Source organism: Tenrec ecaudatus, chromosome 12 (genome assembly GCF_050624435.1).
Source record: "Tenrec ecaudatus isolate mTenEca1 chromosome 12, mTenEca1.hap1, whole genome shotgun sequence".
NCBI classification, from domain to species: domain Eukaryota; kingdom Metazoa; phylum Chordata; class Mammalia; order Afrosoricida; family Tenrecidae; genus Tenrec; species Tenrec ecaudatus.
In genome coordinates, this window is record NC_134541.1 from 101,998,064 (window position 1) to 102,019,518 (window position 21,455).

The 21,455-nt window shown below is 39.9% G+C and overlaps 1 protein-coding gene across 1 annotated transcript in view; it reads right to left on the reverse strand.

The window, feature by feature from the left end:
* Positions 1-21,455, reverse strand: part of ATF7IP2 (activating transcription factor 7 interacting protein 2) — a 64,350-nt gene that overhangs the window by 30,066 nt on the left and 12,829 nt on the right. The window contains exons 5-6 of the mRNA XM_075528025.1: positions 19,535-19,695; positions 15,652-15,654 (exon numbers count right to left, since the gene is read on the reverse strand). Of these exons, the coding sequence (XP_075384140.1) occupies positions 15,652-15,654; positions 19,535-19,695 (164 nt within the window). The remainder of the gene's footprint in view (positions 1-15,651; positions 15,655-19,534; positions 19,696-21,455) is intronic.

The following is a 21,455-nucleotide window of genomic DNA, read 5'->3' on the forward strand; positions in this document are numbered from 1 at the left end:
AAAGAGCTGCATATGGCTCCTGAGCCATACTTGCTGACCCCTAGGCTAAAGGGTCGACAGTTGTTCTAGAGGAAAGGGAAGATCATATTTTATAAAAGAGAGACAAGAAAAAAAGGTGGGGGGGGGTAGTGGGTAAACTATTGGAAGGTTTGAGAAGTTGTTTCAATTGATGAATATTAAATTATTTCAAATCTAATTCATAGTAAACATAGCAATTCATAATTAATGGCAAACTCCCAAGTAATTCATAAGAAATTTAAAAAGCAGAATTGATGCCTCTGAATTATGTTATTGATGAAAATACTGAATATGTCTTGGACAGGCAATAGAATAAGCCTTGAGACTCATACAGCTAGAACACTCCTGCGAAGTTAGGTTGGTGAAGCTTCATCTTATGTACTAGGGGTACTCCAAATAAACTTTTTTCCAAGCTATGTCTTTAAATGTTTTTACAAAACACTCGTACCACCTTCAAAGTACTCTCCATGACACTTAATAACATTCGTCAAATCTGCGATTCCATTGTGGGAACCATTTTTCAAACTCTTGTTTGGATGGCTGACAGCACCTCCCTCATTTTTTCTTCACCTCTTCTTATCAAATCGCTGTCCTTTCATGTCCCTCTTCATTCGTGGAAACAAAAGAAAGTCGCATGGAGCGAGGTCAGGTGAGTCAGGTGCCTGGGGCAAGACAGGCATGCTGTTTTTTGCCAAACAGTGGCGCACTTAGATGGCTGCATGAGCAGGTGTATTTGTGGAGTGGCAAAACCACCCTGTCTGCCAGAAATCAGGCCTTTGTTGTCACATACTGCTATGTAATCTTTTCAGAACCTCTACATAGAAAGCTTGATTGGCAGTCTGACCTCGTGAAATGAACTCCAAATGCACTAGGAGTCAGCATTTTTAATCGTTTGGGAAGCTGATGGACGTCCAGAATGTGGTTTGTCATCAATTGGCATTTCACCTTATTTTGAAATAAGAACACCACTTGTATACTTGCATAGCACTGTCTTGTAAGCTTGTAATCATAACAGTTTGTGGAATGTGGAATTTCTCTTATTGTTTTCTTAAATCAACCATCACAAAAACTTCTCCTGCTCATCACTGTGAGCAGAAATAACCTTCCCAGGCGACACCACTGGGTGCACTAACTCTGAGCAAGTTCTTCACAGGAAAATGCATTCTATGAAAGCTGTGCTCTGCCCACTGCAATTCCGGGTTTTTTTTGGGGGGGAGCCCCTTGTACGTTGGACATGTTATTAGTAACCTCTGAAGAAGGACAGCATACTTTGTCAAATAGAGGGCCAGTGGGAAACTGGAAGAACCTTGATGAGAAGGACTCACACAATGGCTAGAACAATGAGCTCATGCATAACGACTGTGTGGACGGTGCAAGAAATGGTAGTGTTTTGTTCTGGTGTTCCTGGTGGCGAAATGTCGAGCTGACACCTAAAAGATTGGTACTTCAAAGCTACCAAGAGAAAGATGTGGCTGTTTGCTTCTAGAAGATCGAAAACCCTATGGGGTTTGGCTTATGTAACAATTTTCCCCAAAACATAGAGACTTATAAAAATAATTATTATCTCACTACTTCTGGGCAGTCAAGTCATGGGAGTAATTTGAGGATTTTATTTCAGGGTCTCTTATTCTATTGCAGCCAGGATATAAGCAGGGCCTAGGGTCACTAGGAATGGACATCAACCCAATAGCAGTGAGAGAGACAGTCATCTAAAGGTTTGACTGGAATTAGACCTGCTTTCCAAATGGGTCACTCACTGAACTAAATGTAGAACACCTTACCAAGTAGGATTCTGGATTGGCTGAAGTATCCTTGGGACACAGCTGCTGACTCACCCCAGGGTGAGCGATATAGATGAGAGCAAGGAAGCTATATCATTTATGACCTAATCACATACCATCATTTCTGCTACATCCTACTTAGTAGAAGTGAGTTACTCAGTATAGCTCAATATGGAAATTAGGCCCCGTGCTTTTAAAAGAATTTGTGGACATAGTTTAAAACCACAACAAATGCCATGCCTTTCCAGTGCCTGCTAGAGATTAGGGTGAATCCACTATGAAAGAGGACTATATCTTTCAAAGCCTGTACAATTGTTCAATATAGAGTCACTGAATTAAGAACAAGTTCCGAATCTGTCTTTCTTTAAGTAGAATTGTACATAGGTTGGGAGAGTTATGTATGATTCAATCATGTTAATCAAGTGCTTGTTTTAGTATACCTTTCTATATTTAATAGCTACCACTTGTCTGTCAGTTTGTCGTACTATGGTGGCCGGTGTGTTCCTGTGATGCTGAATATTCTGTCACTGGTATGTCAAATACCAGCAGGGTCACCTAACATGTACAGGTTTCAGCAGAGCTTCCAGGCTAAGAACAGACTATGAAGGAGTAGACTGTCCACTCCAGAGAAATTGGTCACTAATGTTACCCTCTGGATAGCATCAAAACACTGTCAGTTCTGAAGACCGACTAAAAAGAACATGGTAAGAGACAGTGACAGAAGATGAGCCCCTCAAATCGGAAGACACCCAAACGTGACTGAGGAAGAGTTGCCTTCTCAAAGTAAAGTTGACTATAATGATATGGATGGGCTACAGCTGTGGGAGAGTAAAGCTTTAAGGACCTTCATTTGCTGGTTGAACATGACTGAAAAGAAGAAGCTGCTGCATAGGAAAATTGGAAGTCATCGAAAATGAAATGTAAGATAGATATCCTAGGCATTAGTGAGTTGAAATGGACTGGCAGTATTTCAACTAAAATTAAGAATTCAATAAATTAACAGCAACTTGGATCAAACTGATTAGAGGATTAATGGGCTAGAAAATAGAATACATTCAAATCTAAGTATGAAAAGCATAAAAAGTGGGCTGTACAGAAAAGTATATAACTAGACACCAGCAGGAGAAACAGGATCCTGCATAAACAATATCTGAAGAGGTAAATGGCCAGGAAGTGTTCAATCTCGTGAAAGACATCAAGGCACAAATGCAAGGACTATGAGCACAATGCGGGTTAACAGAATGATTGAACAAGCAAAACACCCCCAGCCACCTAGCATCTTATGACTTTTTGGTTAAAAAAAAGAAAAGAAAATATAAGTAGAATATTTAATATGCAGCTAGAGAAAGAAGCAACAATAAAGCTGATGTCTGACTTTCCAACAAAAATGACAGAAAGTCAGAAGACACTGTCATGATACACTGAATGTGCTAAAAGAACAACGAAACTACAATTGCATGTCCAGTAAAAGTGACCTCCTAAAATCAAGACAAAATACAATAGTTCCAGATAAAAAGCTGACAGAATGTGTCCTGAGCATAAATAGGAATAATAAAGCACGGCAGAGAGGGGGAAATGACCACTGATGAAAAGATGGAAGTATAGGAAGAAATGATGAATTCAAGAAGGTAAATATATAGATCATTTTAAATGAACAAGGACTATACAAAGGAGGGATAGTATTGTCTTGGGGATTAAAAAATAATAGAAAGTTAACATGCATGGAAACACAAAAGATGGGCAATTTAATATCTGCTAAGGTAAAGCATCTACAAAATTATCTAAGTATTAATTTACATTAGACTCTAGTGAGTCAAGAAAGGCAGTTGAGGAACTGAATTAACACAGTGGATGCTGCAACAATGGGTTCAAAGACAGAAACAACTGAGAGGATGGCCCAGGCCCAGGCGGCGTCTCCTTCTGTTGGAAATAGGGTTGCTCAGAGTCACAGCCGACTTGAGGGCACATAACAAGCAGAGGCCTATGTACAGAACATTTTCTGATGAAGAAAACTATATATGGTTGTCTCTTTCTCAATCCTTTCTTTTTCTTGTCTGGGTATACAGTACCCATCCCCTTCTTGCTCATGTGTGGGGACCATATGGCACCTGGCTGCTTTTGTACTTGTTCCCAAAAGAAAAAGATCAGTCTTTTCTTTCAGAGTACAGGTGATATATGTATTTGCCCTGAGCTGATCATAGGAGATCACTGGCCCCAATTAAAACTAGGGTCACTCCAATCCTGCCTTTCACTGAGGGCTAGGCCGAAGCACGTACAAGTACAGATAAGAGCTCAGGACACACAGAATCCAGGTCAGAAAAACCTCTCGGGTACAGAAGTGGGAGTAATACCAGGATGGTAGGGGGAGGTGGGGAAGAAACCCCAGGGAAAGGGAGACAGCAGTTGGTATAAGATATGAAAATAATAATAATTTATAATTTATCAAGTGATCGCAAGGGTGGGAAGGGGGGTGGGAGGGTAAAAAGAAAAGCTGATGCCAAGGGCTCAAATTAAAGGTAAATGTCTAGAAAATGATGGCAACATATGTACAAATGTGCTTGATACAATTGATGTATGAATTGTTGTAAGAGCCCCCAATAAAATCTTGTAATAAAATAAAACTAGGGTCACTAATTTATATAAATAATGAAATGCTTACTACCACATTAGAGCATGTGTTTTGTCCTTTGTTAGCGATCTCAAATCTGATTATGAGACATATTCTGCATGTACCACTTATAGGATAACTTCTAAAGGCATCAAAGACATATTGAGTCACTAACCCACTGCACCGAGTTGACTCCAACTCCTAGCCACCCTGTACAGGAAGGCTGCAAACCTTTATGCGAGCAGCTATAGTATCCTCTTTCTCCTATGGAGCAACTGATGGGCTGAATTGCTAATTTTGTGATTTGCAGTCCAATGTTTAGCTGATGGTACCACTAGGGCTCCTCAACATAGTTACTTATGATATAAAGGAAAAAAAAAATAAACAAAAAAAAAGGCTAAAGTAGGAAGGGGGAAAGGATATAAAATAAATAGGACCAATAAAAGTAGTACAATATAGTGATAAACTCACATATATCATTAAGTTTGTATTTTACTCTGTAATTTTCTTGTAAGGAGCCCTGGTGGCAAAATGGTTAATGCAGGGTAGCTAACCACAAGGCCAACAGTTCTAAACCATGGGCCACTTCTCAGGAGGAATATGTACTTTCTACTCCCAGAGTTAGTTAGTCTCGGAAATTCATGGGAGCAGGCAGTTCTCCTCTGTTCCAAAAGGTTGCTATGAGTTGGAATCAACTCAATAGCAGTGAATGTCTTTTTAAAATTAAATATTTTTAAATTGGACTAAAATGTATGTATATTATGAATATAAAATATACAAAATGCAAGCAATGTTATTTTTAAGTCAGGTATGGATATAGCTATTAAATAGATATGAAGCATGTTTTAAAGTGAATTTTTTTTTGCTTTCAAGTAAAACTAGTTTATATTTTGAAGTAAAATGTTTTGAAGTAAAAACTTAACAGTTAAGGCAAAACATGTGCAAGCTAAGGACAAGACCTAGTACAGACATGCATAGGGCAGCACTTTTTACAGAGAGACAGCCAGTCTCAGCGCGGCAGTCCTGATAATCCTCAGCTGAAGGGAAACTGCTGTGGAGAAAGGAGAGACTCGCCGTAAGGCACCTGTGCCTACGTGAGGGAAGACCTGACTCCCTGTCACTAGAGTTGTAGAAGTATACCACATCAGGAGTCAATAGTCACACAAGGAACAACCTTGCCTGTTATGCTGAACAGATCACAATCCACAAAGACCTTACTTCTGCTTTGTGCCTTGGGGTGTTCTACTTCCATAAACAGTCACAGCCTCGGAAACTCTTAGGAGCAGTTCTACTTTGTCCTATAGGGTTGGTCTGAGTCCTCATCAACTCAATGGCAGTGAGGTTTTTGGATTGTAGGTTTGAATGGTTAACAACAGGACCACCTCGTTTCTACCTTCCTTCTAGCTAATCTACAGAACTGTAAGGCTCTGTGCATTACTGACTTCTTATACTATCAGAGAAATCTGATGTTATGTATGGCAAGACACAATTTTGTGTAAGTCATATTTTATAGGCTTGCTCAAAACAAGCCTGGTTCCCTTCTCTGCCTAATGCTACCTTCAGTGGCCCACATTTGCTTTCTGTCCGCCAAACTCCCGAGGTGAAGTCATAAGGAGACATGGAAGGGCAAGAGTGCAAAGCCATCTCTCAGGTAATCCAGAAAGGCAGGAAGGAGCAATTTGCCTAGAGCAGCAGTTCTCAACCTGGGGGTTGCGACCCCTTTGGGGGCTGAACCCTTTCACAGGGGTCGGCTAATACATCCTGCATACTAGATAGTTACATTATGATTCATAACAGTAGCAAATTTACAGTTATGAAGTAACAATGAAACTAATTTTAAGGTTGGGGGTCACCACAACATGAGGAACTTGTATGAAAGAGTTGTGGCATGAAGAAGGTTGAGAACCACTGGCCTAGAGGAAAGACAGAGAAATGAGCAGGAACACAAAGAATAAGGAAGGCAGAGTTAAGGGAATCCCTCTCCAGGTGAACACATATCAATAGAGAAGAACTGCAACATTGGCTCAAACATAAGAGTTGTGAGGTTGGTGAGGAGCGGAGCGCTGTTTTGTTCTGTTGCTATGAGTCAGAACTGATGGGACTTATGTCCATCTCTCTTGTCCTCAATTCTGGTCTTTTAACAAAGACCTTTGGAGAAGTTATTGTTTGATTTGTCTGTTTATTGAAAGGATTAAAACACCACCAACCCTGTATTGCTCTTTGGACTAGGTCAGACAGACATAGCTTTGCTGGCATGTCAGCCCGTCTCTTTTTGTCCTCCTATATCTTCTCCCATTGGATGGCCTATCTTCTTACTATCTTTGAAGTGCCGTTTGAGATAAGAAATTTCCATGTTTTAACATGATGAAAATGATCTATTTTTCTTATATGGCATGGGCATTTTGTCTTAAAGAAATCTTTTTCTCCAAGTTCATGAAGACATTCTCATATTGCCTCTTAAGTAGTTCCTTAATCCACCAGAGCACTTTTGTGTATTCTGACACAGAGGTCTATTGTCTGTCACATTTCTCAAAACATGTATAGTGCACTGATAGCACCATTTATTGAAAGTCAATCGCTTCCCAAATGATGTCATAAGATTATCACATATAATTATATATCTGGATTTGTTTCTGAACTCCTCTAATATTGTTTTCCTACTTCTGTGGCTTTATAATGCCTTGACATCTACAACAAATACCTTCCATTTGTTTCTCTGTTTATATATATGGTGGCATAATGGCTACTCGTTGGGTTGATAACTGCAAGGTCAGCAGTTCAAAACCACCAGTCACTCCACAGGAGAATGACAGGGCTTTCTAATCCTGTAAAGAGGTACAGTCTCAGAAACTCAGAGAACAGGTCTAACCTGTCCTATAGGGTCACTATGAGTTGGCATCAACTTGATGGCAGTGAGTGAGATCCCACTGCATTTATACAAATACTGAAAAATCAAATCAGCTTGTCAAGATACACTCAACATATAAATCTGAACAGAAGTTGAAATATTTTCTAATACTCCAATCATCTAAGAAAAATGATAAGATTATGCCTGTTTTCTAATCTTTTATAGTCCCCTTATTGTGTTTTAGGTTTCTTTCTAGAACAATGTTATAGGAGGTCGTGGCAGCCTGCATCCTCTCCTGTTTGCATCGCAGAGGCACTTCCCGTGTTCCACATCACATTTGTTTTAGGGCTTTTGAGATGTTCTTTGTGAGATTAAGGATGTTAACTCCTAATCTGTGTTTGCTAAGAATTTTGTTTTTAGTCATAAAATAGATTCCTTTTATCTGTTTATTAAATCTTGTGTTTGTCCAAGTCTAGTAAGAGTTTTTCTCTTAGAAAATTGTATTTTTTACGATTATATCAACCCTTCACCCTGGAACAAATTCACCGTTGATAGTATACTGAATCTGAGTCGGACTTCATACGATGACAACTATGACAAATTCAATTTACTAGTATCTTGCTTAGGGCTATCTGCCATCTAGTTTGTGGGCTATAATTTGCCATTCTGGTAAAAATCTCTCCATTTACTTTTATAGCACAGTTATGCTAGTTTTATAGAACTTTCCCCCCCTATTCTCCAGAACAGTCTGCTTTAAATTAGCATGATTTCTTTTACAATATTTCTAACACTCATTATTGGAGCCATCAGGGTCAAGGTAAACTTTTGCAACACATTGCTCTCATAATCACTGTGGGATGAGAGTGCTACTGGCAGCAGTTTTACACATTGCAGGCTCTTCCTTCAGGACAGACCGTTAGAAAGATTTGTTCATACCACAGAAATGCAGTTATTTGCTGTAGAGTCAACTGCAACCTACAGTGAACTTCTCTATGGGGTTTCCAGGTTGTGGCCTTTAAGAAGCAGATGGCCAGGAGTGTCTAGCTTACTTCAACCATCAATCTTTCAGCAATTAGTTGAGCACTTAAATAACAGTGACCTAAATAATTTTACCACCCAGAAATTCCTATCATTGACATAATCCCACTGTCATCAAGGTAATTCTGACACATAGTGACCAAAGCTGTAAATACTTACAGGAGTATAAAGCCTCATCTTTCTTCTGTGAAGTAGCTGGTGAGTTTGAACTGCCAGTCTTGAGGTTAGCAGTCCAACACTTATTGGCAGCATAAGTCCTTACGATAGATAGTCATTGCTAAATTTGTCATATTGGTCTAGAGAAGTCTATCTTAAAGCTGTCTTCCCTTTATTCCACTTCCATCACCAGCAATTTTATCTTCGTTTTTTGTGTGTTTTCATTATCTTTAGCAGATCAGCAAATGGTATCAACAGATTCACTGAAATATTACTACTCCAGCCTTCACAAAAGAAATTCCTTCATCACATGAATTTTTTGCTTTAAATAAAATGAAGAATTCAAATCACGGACTACTAAATTTTCCGGTCAAAGTATCATATTAAATCCCCAAAGGATCTAATATAAACTGTATAATCTTTTGATGCTTCTCCTTCATTTTATAGCATCCTTGTGTGTATAATTAGTGGAAGGGTGTTGTTACACAGAAAATAGTCATTTTTCCATCCATTTAAGAATATTTGTCTTTTAAAATATTGAGGTATAAGTTAACATACAGAAGTAAAAATGACAGAATAATTCGAGGACTGAAAGCTAAGAATAATCAAAATCATGAAGCTTCAAAACTGTTCAAAATCGCCAGGGAGGGCACAATAGGGAAGATGGCAACAGAGTAACGCATACCAGAGGGACTGTGCAGAATTCAGCACAAGAGAATTGCTTAGAGGGAAATCCAAGGCTGCTGGAACGCAGGAGGAGCACAATAATGATAGTAGGCACAGACACACGAGGTTTTGAGGGGCTGGGGGCTTTTGGCTTACCTCAGTGGAAGCCAGCTGGGGCTTGATCTAGTCCCCACCAGTCTCTGCCGGAGCGGGAACCATTTTGAGCCTGAAAGGGGGTTTGGTCTAAACACAGCTACAGTTTGCTGCCGCCTGCCTCCAGGAAGGGACTGGATGGACCCTTGCAGCTCCAAGGGCCAGGATCAGGGATCAGCTACATTGTTACTTTTATTTCCATCTCTTCTCTTTTTCCGCTCAGTCTTGAAGGGCTGTGCAGGGGCTTTTTTTCAACACAGCCACAGCTTGCCGCTGCCAACTCGGGAAGGGATTAAAACCTTGCAGCTCCATGGGACAAGGATCGGGACTCAGCTACATTGTTGCTTTTGTTTTCCTCTCTTCTCTATATCCCCTCACAGTAGCAGCGGGCTTACTTTTCTTTTTTTCCCCTCCTTTTTGTCTAGTTCCTGTTCTCTCATACTCCACTGCTGACCACCAGACCACTCCCTTTAGGCTAGGGCATTTATGCCTGCGCCACACCCAGCTAGGAGAGCTCCACCCTGTGTAGCTAGCGGGAAGCTGGGGTATGTCCTGCTGACCTCCACAAGGGGAAACTGACCAATTTCTTATCTGCGAATTCCTGCCAGTGAGGCTGGGGGTAAAAAGGCAGCTCGACCAACATTCGTCAACATTTCAAGCTGCTGCAGGAAACTGCCCAACCTCCACAACACCAAAGCAGGCAACCCACCAGCCTTCTGGGGGCACTCCCTTGTGAGGGAAGCCATAGGAGGATAAACTGGTAAGTTAAGTCCATAGTGAAATTAGCTGTAAGGAGTTCGAAGAAGCATTCCTACTAATCTCCCAGAGAGAGCCAGTGCTCTTCAACTCCCTGGGAAATGGCACCTGGCTCCTCTAAAACAACACAATGCAAACAGCCATCACCTCAACGACTTGAATGAAAAAAATGGGAGAAACAAAAGGCAATGGCAGAGGATGTCCTGACCATAACACAATGCATAGAAGCAGGCATTGAGCTGCCACAGAAAGATATTTTCAGAATGCTGCTTGGAGTCATACAGGATATGAAGGAAAAATACAGAGAAAGGATGAAATGATAGACGAGATAAAGGCCACACGTGAAAGGGAAACACAAGAGCATATGGAGGAGATAACAAAAACCAGTAGCAGAAACACGGACATTGAGAATCGACTGGAGGAAGCAGAGAACCGCTTCAGTGACTTGGAGGGCAGCCAAGCAGACATTAACGAACGTGAACAAAAATCTAATAAGATCATCAGAGAAGCTGAAGAAAACTTAAGAGCTATGTCTGATGCTATGAAGCAGAACAACATTAGAATTACTGGCTTACCGGAGGAAGACACAACCAAGAAATCATCTGCAATAGTGAGAGAACTCTTAGAGGAAAACTTCCCCAGTTTACTGAATGAAAACCAGGCAACCATTCAGGAAGCTGAAAGAACACCCGCAGACTGAATCCCAAGTCACCAAGGTACATAATAGTTAAACTTTCCTACTTTGAGGAAAAGGAGAGCAGCTACAGAAAAACAATCAATTGCACATAAAGGTTCCCAAATAAGAATATGCTCAGATCTATCAGCAGAAACTATGAAGAAGAGGAGAGTGAATTAAAATATTCCAAAAATGGAAGGAAAACAATGCAAACCCAAGAATACAAAGCCAAATTATCTATGTAAATGGAGAATTAAGAGTCTTCCCAGACAAGGAAAACTCAAAGACTTCGTTAGAAGAAACCCAGACATACAAAAGATCTTTGTTGACCCAATATGGGCAGAAAAACACTCACCAAGCATAAATAAGAGACTGCCACATAGAACAGCCCCACCCAGAGGGCAACAAAGAGAAAACAGACCCCAAGATAAGTCAAGAATGACACACACACACACACACACACACACACACACACACACCACTAATAAGAAATGAAAGCAAGAAAACACCCAACACAAAAGGTAATAAGATAACGTCACAAAGTTCGCAGATGGAGATAGATAATAACACTGAATATCAATGGCCTAAACTCAGGGATTAAAAGACTGCGAGTAGCAGACTGGCTTAGAAAACACAACCCACCAATCTGCTGCCTATAGGAGACACATCTCAAGTCTACAGACAAAAATAGGCTGAGAATCAAAGGCTGGAGAAAGATATTTCAAGCAAACAACAATTTTTAAAAAAGCTGGGGTTGTAATCCTAATCTTGGATAAAATTGACCTCAAAGGGGAAACCATAAAAAGAGATAAGGTGGTATACTACATAATGCTCAAGGGAATGGTAGACAAAGAACCACCAAGCATTGTAAACATATATTCCCCAATGAGAGAACCGCTATATTTGTCAACCTAATACTCCAAAAGACAAAAAAAGACATCGCAGGCTAAACAATTATAGTGGGTTACTTCAATACACTGCTCTCAGAGAAAGATAGATCTCAGGAAAAGAAACTGAACAAGGAGGCTAGAGATCTAAGCACTCCAATTAGACAATTTGACCAGATATTTACAGGCTTTTCACCCAAATACAAAATAAATTCACATTCTTCTCAAGCCCAAATGCACATATTCAAAGATAGACCACATACTGGGGCAAAAGGCAAGTCTACATAATTGTAAGCACATTGATATCATACAGACCCCTCTTTCTGACCACTGTGCCATAAGTTGGAAATGAAAAATAGGAAAACGAAGAAAACAAGAGCAAACAATTGGAGGATGAATAACTCTCTACTGCAAAAGGAGTGTGTACAAGCACAGATCAGAGATGAAATTAGGAAATTTCTAAAAACCAACGAGAATGAGCACACGATGCACTAAAACTTAAAGGACACAGCAAAGGCAGATATCAGAGGAAGTTTCATAGCAATACATGCACACCTGAGAAAGGAAGAGAGATCATGATTGATATGCTGGCACAAAATTTACAACCCTAGAGCAGAATCAGCAGGACAATCCTACTAATAGCAAAAGAAAAGAAATAATAAAAATCAGGGCTGAGATTCAGGAGAGGGAAAACAAGAAAACTATGGAAAAATTAATGCTGCTAAAAGTTGATTCTTTGAAAGGATAAACAGAATCGACAGACCATTGGCAAACCTAACCACAGAAAGGAGGGAAGAAATTTCAATAGCAAGAACAAGAGATAAAAGAGGGGACAAAAAAAGAGGGGACATTACAACAGACTCTACTGAAATCAAAAGTATAATTACACAGTACAACGAAGGATTGTACTCCAATGAATCCAAAAATTTGGAAGACATGGACAAATTCTGAGGAAAACAATCCTTCTCTGAACTTTCATCAATGGACGTCAAGAATCTTAACAGACCCATAGCAAGAGAAAAAATAGACAAGGTTATCAAGGGATTACCATTAAAAAAATCCCCTGGACCAGATGGCTTCACTGGAGAATTCTACCAAGCATTTCGGGAAGAACTAACACCAATCCTACACAAACTCTTCCAGAACAAAAAAAAGAAGGCAAACTCCCCAACTCCTTCTATGAAGCTAGGATAACTCTGATACCCAAACCAGGCAAGGATCCCAAAAGAATTGAGAACTTCAGACCAATATCCCTAATGAACATCGATGCAAAAATCCTTAACAAAATACTAGCCAACAGAATACAAAACAAATATTTCACCATGACCGAGTGGTGAGATTCATACCAGGGATGCAGGAGTGGTTCAACACATGACAGACCATTAATATCATTCGCCACATTGACATTAAAAACTGTAAGAACCACACGATAATATCAACAGATGCAGAAAAAGCATTCGACAACATCCAACACCAATTCCTGTTTAAGACACTTGAGAAGATAGGAATGGAAGGAAATTTCCTCAAGACAATACAAACTATATATGAAAAACCAACAGCCAACATGGTAGTCAATGGAGAAAAGACCAACACAATTCCTCTGAAAAAGGGAACAAGACAAGGACGACCCTTGTTCCCCACACTCTTATTTACTATTGTGCTGGAGGTTTTAGCAAACAGCATAAGGCAAAGAAAAGACATAAAAAATATTCGTCTGGGGAAGGAAGAGGTGAAACTATCCTTATTTGCAGATGACATGATTTTATATACGGAAAATCCCAAAAAGTTCCACAACGGACATACTGGAAGCAATAGAAGATTTTGGCAGAGTGGCAGGATTCAAGATCGACAAACAGAAGTCCATAGGATTGTTATACGCATCAGATAAGACCACAGAAGAGGAGATCAAAGAGGTGGCACCCTTCACAATAGCCAAATACAAATTGAAACATCCAGGGATATACCCAACTAAAAGAACAAAAGATCTATATGGGGAAAACTACAGATTACCACTATTGCAAGAAACCCAGAGCGACCTCAACAAATGGAAGACTATCCCATGCTCGTGGATTGGAAGACCCAATATAGTCAAGATGTCAGTTCTGCCAAAGGCACTATATAAGTTTAATGCAATCCCGATACAACTACCCCTCATCTTTCTTCAAAGAAATGGAAAACCTGATTACCAACTTCATATGCACAGGGTAGAAGCCCAGAATTAGCAGAGAACTTCTCAAGAAGGACACAGTGGGAGGGCTTGCTTTACCTGACTTTAGCACATACTAGACAGTCACATTTGTCAAAACTGCCTGGTATTGGTACAATGACAGATACTCAGACCAATGTAAAAGAACTGAAAACCCAGAAATAAAATCATCAGCATACAGACATCTGATCTTTGATAAGGGCCCAAAAATATCAAATGGGAAGCAGATGCCATCCTTACCAAGTGATGCTGGAAAAATGGATATTTACCTGCAGAAAAATGAAGCAAGACCCTTATCTCACTTCATGCACAAGAATAAACTCAAGGTGGATAACAGACCTTGAAGTTAACCCCCAAACTATTAGGGCCATCAATGAGAGAACTGGGACCAATTTGAGAACTTTGGCACAGGGATTACATTTGGCACAGGGATTACATAGGCTATCAGTAATAGGGAAGGATACAAACACAGAGGAGGCACAAATTGACAAATGGGATATACTGAAGACAAAATACCTGTGTACATCGAAAGAATTCTCCAAGAGAGTAATAAGAGAGTCCACAGACTGGGAAAACATCTTTAGCAATGATACATCAGACAAAGGCCTTATTACTAAAACCTACGATACTCTGCTAGCTTCCAACAATAATTAAAAAAAAAAAACTATTTCTCAATGAGAAGGTGGGCAAAGGCCTGAACAGAAGTTTCACAGGGGCAGAAATCCGAATAGCCAACTAACGTATGAGAAAATGTTCCCAATCTTTAGCCATAAAAGAAATGCAAATTAAAACAACAATGAGATACCACCTAACACCCTCAAAGGTAGCCCAATTCAAAAAATCAGAAAGTGACAAATGTTGGAGGGGCTGTGGGGAGACAGGAACACTTATCTACTGTTGGTGGACCTGTATGTACAGCCACTATGGAAATCGATCTAGTGATATCTAAAACAGATGGAAACCAAGTTACCATACGACCCAGCAATCCCCCTACTGGGCATATACCCAGAAGAGGCAAGAAACAAACCAAGGCCAGACATCTGTGCGCCAATGTTCATTGCGGCACAGCTCACAATTGCAAGGAGTTGGAAACAACTCAAATTTCTATCAACAGACAATTGGATATAAAAGCTGTGGTGTATACATACAATGGAGTACTACGCATCGCTAAAAAGCAGTGATGAACCTATGAAGCGCATCGCTGCATGGGAAGAACTGGAGGAAATCATGTTAAGAGAAGTAAGCCAAGGACAAATACAACATGAGTCCGCTGAGGTAAGCTTTAAAAAAAAATTCAAAAGGTACACAGGGATAAAACTACTGTATACAAACATTCCTGGGGTGAGAACTAGGTAATATGGCAGAGATCAGCCCAAGTAAAGGGATACACATGGTAGATAATTAAAAAGGAGGTGGGGAAAGGAAAACATAATAATAAAAAAGAAGGGGGTAGCTTGGACACAGGGCACTAACCCACCCAAGGGAAGGGAATCGTTTATATCTCCACAGGGAAAGTGGGACCAGACTAACCCAGTGCTCCAAGATGTGAATGCAACATGCCGGCAAGGAGTAGGGAACCAGTAGAGGTCTGGGGGCCGGCCCCAATCCCAACTACTAAGTGGACACGTGCCCCTCCCCCCAAAAGAATTTATTTCAAAGGACGGCATTGAATCTGCAGCTCTGGGAGAGAGACATATCTGATCGGAGAGCAGGGGAGCAGATGAAGGGGGAGGAGGAGAGAGTGGAGCACGTCCTGGCCCACCACGCCTTGAGGACGATGTTCCCGATGAGAGCAGCCAGTCCACAGAGTAGACACATGGTCAGCCCCACTATGAGACATGACGTCACTATGAGACACTTACTCGTAGCCCTACAGGGGACAACATCAGAGACACAGTGTGGGAACTGCACCCAATCTGACCCCGCAACAGCGAGGCAAAACACTAAGGGGGTGCAACAGAACAGCAAGGGAATGGAGCGGCAAAGTCCCCAGGGAATGCTGAAGGTGGACTTTGGGGCCAGGACATGGTGCCCCAACAAACTGGACTGGTAAACAATACTAAAGGCCAACAAAGAATCCTTGACCGAACTACAATATTTTCTTTCATGTGTGTTTTTTTTTTTTTTTTGGTCATTGATTTGTTGTATATTGTTGCTTGGTTTTGCTCTGTCTTGTTTTTGTACATGTTATCTCTGTGGGTCTGTCTAAATAAGGTAGGCTGGATGAACAATTTAGAGGAGAAAACAACTGGACCCACAGTTCCAGGGGGCACATGGGACAGGGGGAGTAGAGGGAAAGGTAGTGGTGTTAACAAACCCAGGGACAAGGGATCAACAAGTGATCCAAATTGGTGGTGAGGAGGGTGTGGGAGGCCTGGTAGGGCATGATCAAGGGTAATGTAACCAAGAGGAATTGCTGAAACCCTGGTTGGGACTGAGTATGATAGTGGGACAAGAGGAAAGTCAAAGAAAATAGAGGAAGGAGCTGGGAGGCAAAGGGCATTTATAGAGATCTAGATAAAGGCATGTACTTATGCAAATATGTTTATATGAGGATGGGGAAATAGATCTACATGCATATATTTATAGGTTTAGTATTAAGGTAGCAGAAGGTCATTGGGCCTCAAGTACTACCTCAATTTAAAAAAAAAAAGATCACCAGGGAAAGAAGTCATTAAAATGTGCCCCTTTAGACAATGATCCAGCACAGATTAACCAGGACTCTGAACCGATTCAAATTGGGGAAGTCACGGTTGATGGGGTCTAAGTGCTGCATTGCAACCAAATCTCTTACGCATGGGACTCTGATTGTAGGAGGCAACAAGCAGTGTATTCCAGGATGGATGCCATCCCCATACTGCTTTCAATGTGTCCACAGTTGGCTGCTTTCCCAACTAAGTAAAATTACTATATGCAAGAGACTGGGTTGCTATGCCGGCTCCATCAGCCAGGACTGAACTGTTTTTTAAACCATTTTGATGCCCTGAAACCATTCATGTTTCTTTGTTAAAGGACTTCTCTGCCAATCCCAAATATTTTAGATCAGAACCAAAAATGGATGACTCCACTGATTTTTGACTCAACTAGATGCAAATTTCCCCTAGATTCACTTCCTTGATTGTGGGAGAAAAAAAATTCACCACTGTTTTTAAAGAACCTTGATCAATCCATGAATAAATTGGAAATCTACTGAAATGATCCTATTGATCACACATATCACTATAATCCCTACAGATGAGATGCAATGCAATAACAAGCCAAGTTACTAATTCAAAATTTAGTACAAGTAGATAGGACAGCAATGACGAGTTTAAAAAAGCAATGCCATTCTTTTACAGTGGCCAAGAATGGCATTCACGTGCATCTAAAGCTTTAAGCTGATTTATGCTTAACTGAGAAAAGGGTATGGATTTTTGAGCAGTCACTCATTACTCACTTACCAATATGGTTAGGGTCTAAAGATCAGGTTGTTATGCAAAAATATGGTGTTAGGCAAAAGTTATGGTAGCTTCCACCTAACTAACGCTGTGTTTGAGAGATGATCTGAACTGAATTGTAGTAACTTTAGGATTCCCGACTGACTCTTGACTTAAGCGTAATATTGCACATTTCAAAGTTCAGTGAAAACTCGAATTATTAAATGTTAGTTTATTGTGCACAAAATATACAGTATTAAATCATATTTCACAATAGTACAGTATTAGACAACAAAATCAGATATAAAACCTTTGCATGATACTTTTTCTGCATGTTCAGAATTGTCTGTGCAGTTAGATTATAGCCAGGATCATACAGATCATCAAATATTCCCAAGCTTGGGATAGGATCTTACAACTGTGCGGAAACTGAAGTTGTGGAGTGATTATTTGGGAGGAAAAAAATCAATCATTAAACTTGATTGGAACAATACTTTTCTTTTTCTGTTCATGTATTTTTACAATGACCATTTATGATTTCATTTGTTTCATGTTTTACCTTCCCAAAATGTTCTACATTTGGGTCCATGCTTTCAAACTTTGATGAAATGTTTTTTAATAACTACAAAATTTTTAGCAAATTGTTTAACAATAAATATTTTCTGCTCTTTCTACACTTTTTTGTTCTTCCTCTTCCATATTCCTTTGCACTTCCAGTTCTTCTTTTAGCTCAATCAATTCTTCATTTGAAAGTTCTCCCTCTTTGTAACCTATCAAGTAATTCACATCGCCTGCATCTATCTCCAAACCAAGGGACTTTGTTAGCAATAAAATGTTACCATTTATTTGGGCTAGTTTTTCATTTTGGTCAAAACCTTCAAAAATGTTAACAAATGCAGAGAAGCGATTCAAGCACTTATCCCAAATCCCTTGCATACACTCTACACTAACTTCATCCCATGCTGCTGCGATGTTTGTGATGCAATGGAAAATACTATAGTCTTTCCAAAAGTCACACAATGTTGCTTTCCCATCCTCTGTTGCAGCTGCAGCTTTGGAAAACAGTGACTGTAGATAGTGAGCTTTGAACATGGAAATGGCACCTTGATCCATCGGCTGCAGAACAGAAGTTGTGCTTTTTGGTAAATAAACTACCTTTACGTTTGGGTGGAGATCATGTAGTTGCAGGGGATGTCCAGGTGTGTTTACAAGAAGCAGGAGAATCTTAAAAGGAATTCCTTTTAGCATGCAATAGTCTTTTACTTGGGGTATGAAGCAATTGAAAAACCAGTCCTCAAAAAGGTCTTGTGTCATCCAACCCCTCCTATTGGATCGGTAATACACAGGCAATGCATGCTTGGCTATTTTCTTGAATGCGCATGGATTATCAGTCTCATCAATCATAAATGGCTTCAGTTTGAACCCGGCAACATTTCCACCTAACAACAAAGTTACTCTGTCTTTAAATGCCTTAAATCCAGGCATTGCTTTGGCCTCTTTATAAATGTAAGTCTGCTCTGGCATTTTATTCCAGTATAATTTGGTCTCGTCCACATTAAATATTTGTCCAGGCAAGTAGTTCCCTTCTGAGATGATTTTGTTGAATTCACTTTTAAAAAGTTGGATAGCTCTCTCCCTGATGCCCGCAGCTTCCCCCTTTATGTGTGAGCTGTGATAATGGAAGCGTCTCTGGAATCTGAAAAACCAGCCATGGCTCGCAGTGAACGTTTCACTGCATTCCTCACCTGCACGCTCCTTAAGAGTACTGAAGAGGCTGCGGGCTTTAGCTTGGATTTTAAAAAGGCCAACTGGTATCCTCTTTTGTATTTGGTCCTCAATCCAAAGTATGAGGAGCTTTTCAGTTTCATGGATTAAGCCTTTTCGTTGTCTTGTTATCACAGCATTCATTCCTGACGATTCCTTCACCGCCTCGACAATTCTGTGCTTATCCTTGAGAATGCTGCATACAGTAGAATGGGCCATGCCTTGTTCACGTGCTATAATGCCCACTCTCTTCCCGGATTCATATGCTCGTATGATGTTCATTTTTATGTTTAGATTGATGGCATTCCTATGCCTCTTGCTGATACTTTCAGAGGGACTAGTACTGTCCTTTCTCTTTGAAGACATCTTACTATGGGGTAAAAATCCATACAAATAATCAAACATAAAGGCAGGATGTAAGACCTTTTCATTGTAATGGCTATGAACATACACTGAGAGAGAGAGAGAGAGAGAGAGAGAGAAACCTAGTCTTTGTGACCTATGTCCTGCTGGTTCGTACAGTTAACACATATTTTGGTACATGTTTGCAGAAACACTTACCTTCCAGAAACCAACTCAATATGATCCTTTGACAAATCAAACTTTTTAGTTGCTTTTTCTGAAGGATTGGAATGTTCAGAATTCAGTAAAATCAATCTTTCATCTACACCATTAAGTGACTCTTGCTTCTTATCCAAAATCATGTTTCCAGAATTTACGCCCTGTTAAAAAGGCAAGGAAAAGGTAGTTGAAGGGCTACCAATTATGTTCTTCCAGACAAAATCAACAAGAGGCAAAATTTCATACTTGAATTATTCTAGCAGATGTATCACAAAAGCATACAGTAAAATATGGTTATGCATCTCTCAACATCCACAATATGTTCTGTGAAACATGACATTTTGTGATTTGGACTTTGTGAGAATATATGACACATTTAGCAAAGGTATATGAGACATTGTAGCATACCTCTATCAACTAAATAGCCAAGGCACTACACACAGTATCTTATTTCAGTTATCTGCAAAGGTAAGGGAGTTAAATAAGCTAATGTACAATTATTTGACCTCAGGTCTCAAATAACTTTTTCTGCTGCCTGCACACTGCACACCAGCCCTTGCAGACTCACCACTAACTTTCAGCGAAAACCATTCTTTGAAGCACTGAACCATCCAGAGCTAGTACTAAATCGGATACCGCTGTCTGGACCTGCTTTTTTCTTGAAGGACCTTGAACAAGGTTCATGCCTTAGCAGTGATTGTCAATGTGCTGAGAGGTATTGGCTTTTCTATTTGGACCTCAATCCACGTCATTAGCAACTTCTCCAGAACAGTTACAGGTCTTTCCCCACATTGTAGTTTTCAGTGGAGCAGATCCATTAACAGCATGGAGAATTTTTCCTTTGTTGAGAATCATGGTGATTGTTGAAAATGACCTGCATAAATCGCAATTGCCTATGTCAATTTTCCACCTTCATGCTGCTTAATAACCTTGTGGTTCACTTCCAAATCAGTATTTCTCCTTTGCCTCTTGCTCCTGCTGTCACCAGCACTGGGTTTGTTGCATTTGGGAGCCATGAAGCACTTCATGGGAATGTTTCCAAAGAAAATTAAACAGAGGTAACACTATAGCACTAGAGACATGACATACAGAACTGGTCTATGAGCTGAAACACATTTATAAAGAAAACGCTTTATTTGTAAGGAAAATTCATATTTACATAACAATACAGCGCATACATAAGCCAGTAACATTGACATTTAAGACTATCAAGACATATGTATTATACAAAGTATTATAAGTACTCTTCTATTACACTGTGACAAAGAATTTGTTTTGGCTATATCAGACATAGAGTACACTTGGACTATGCAGGAAACCATTACATCTTCTATATCTGCTACATTCCATTCTTCAGGTGGGATTTCTGGAGTGTTATAACCTTCAGGGACCAGGAATTTATTTTAGATAAACAGATGGTTGGTGGTACATGACTGTGTATGTATTTCAGTGGTTGATGACCATGATCATAGTTTGTTGACCAAAATTAATTGAAAGAGATATAAAATAATGGTGGTAAAAAATCAACTTCCTAGCTTGAATGGAAAGAAAAAAAGACCAAACATCTATTAAGTGGCCTAAGGAGCGCTTGTGGCACATAGGTAAAAACATGACTGCTAACCAAATGGTTGCAGTTTGAACCACCCCATGGCTCCATAGGAGAAAACCTAACAACCTGCTTTCATAGATGGCAACCTAAAAACTCCTATGGGACAGTTCTACTCTGTCACCCGGGGCTTACTATAGGTCCAAAATTAACTCCACAGTATTTAACAACAGTTAGCAGGTATATTTATAGTGATAAATGAAATCAACCAGAGGGGGGAGGAATTTAATGACTTACATCTTAATAGAAGTGAGATCTCTGACAACATTTTTATCCCACTAAACTTATAGAATCTAATAAACACTAGTTTTAAGC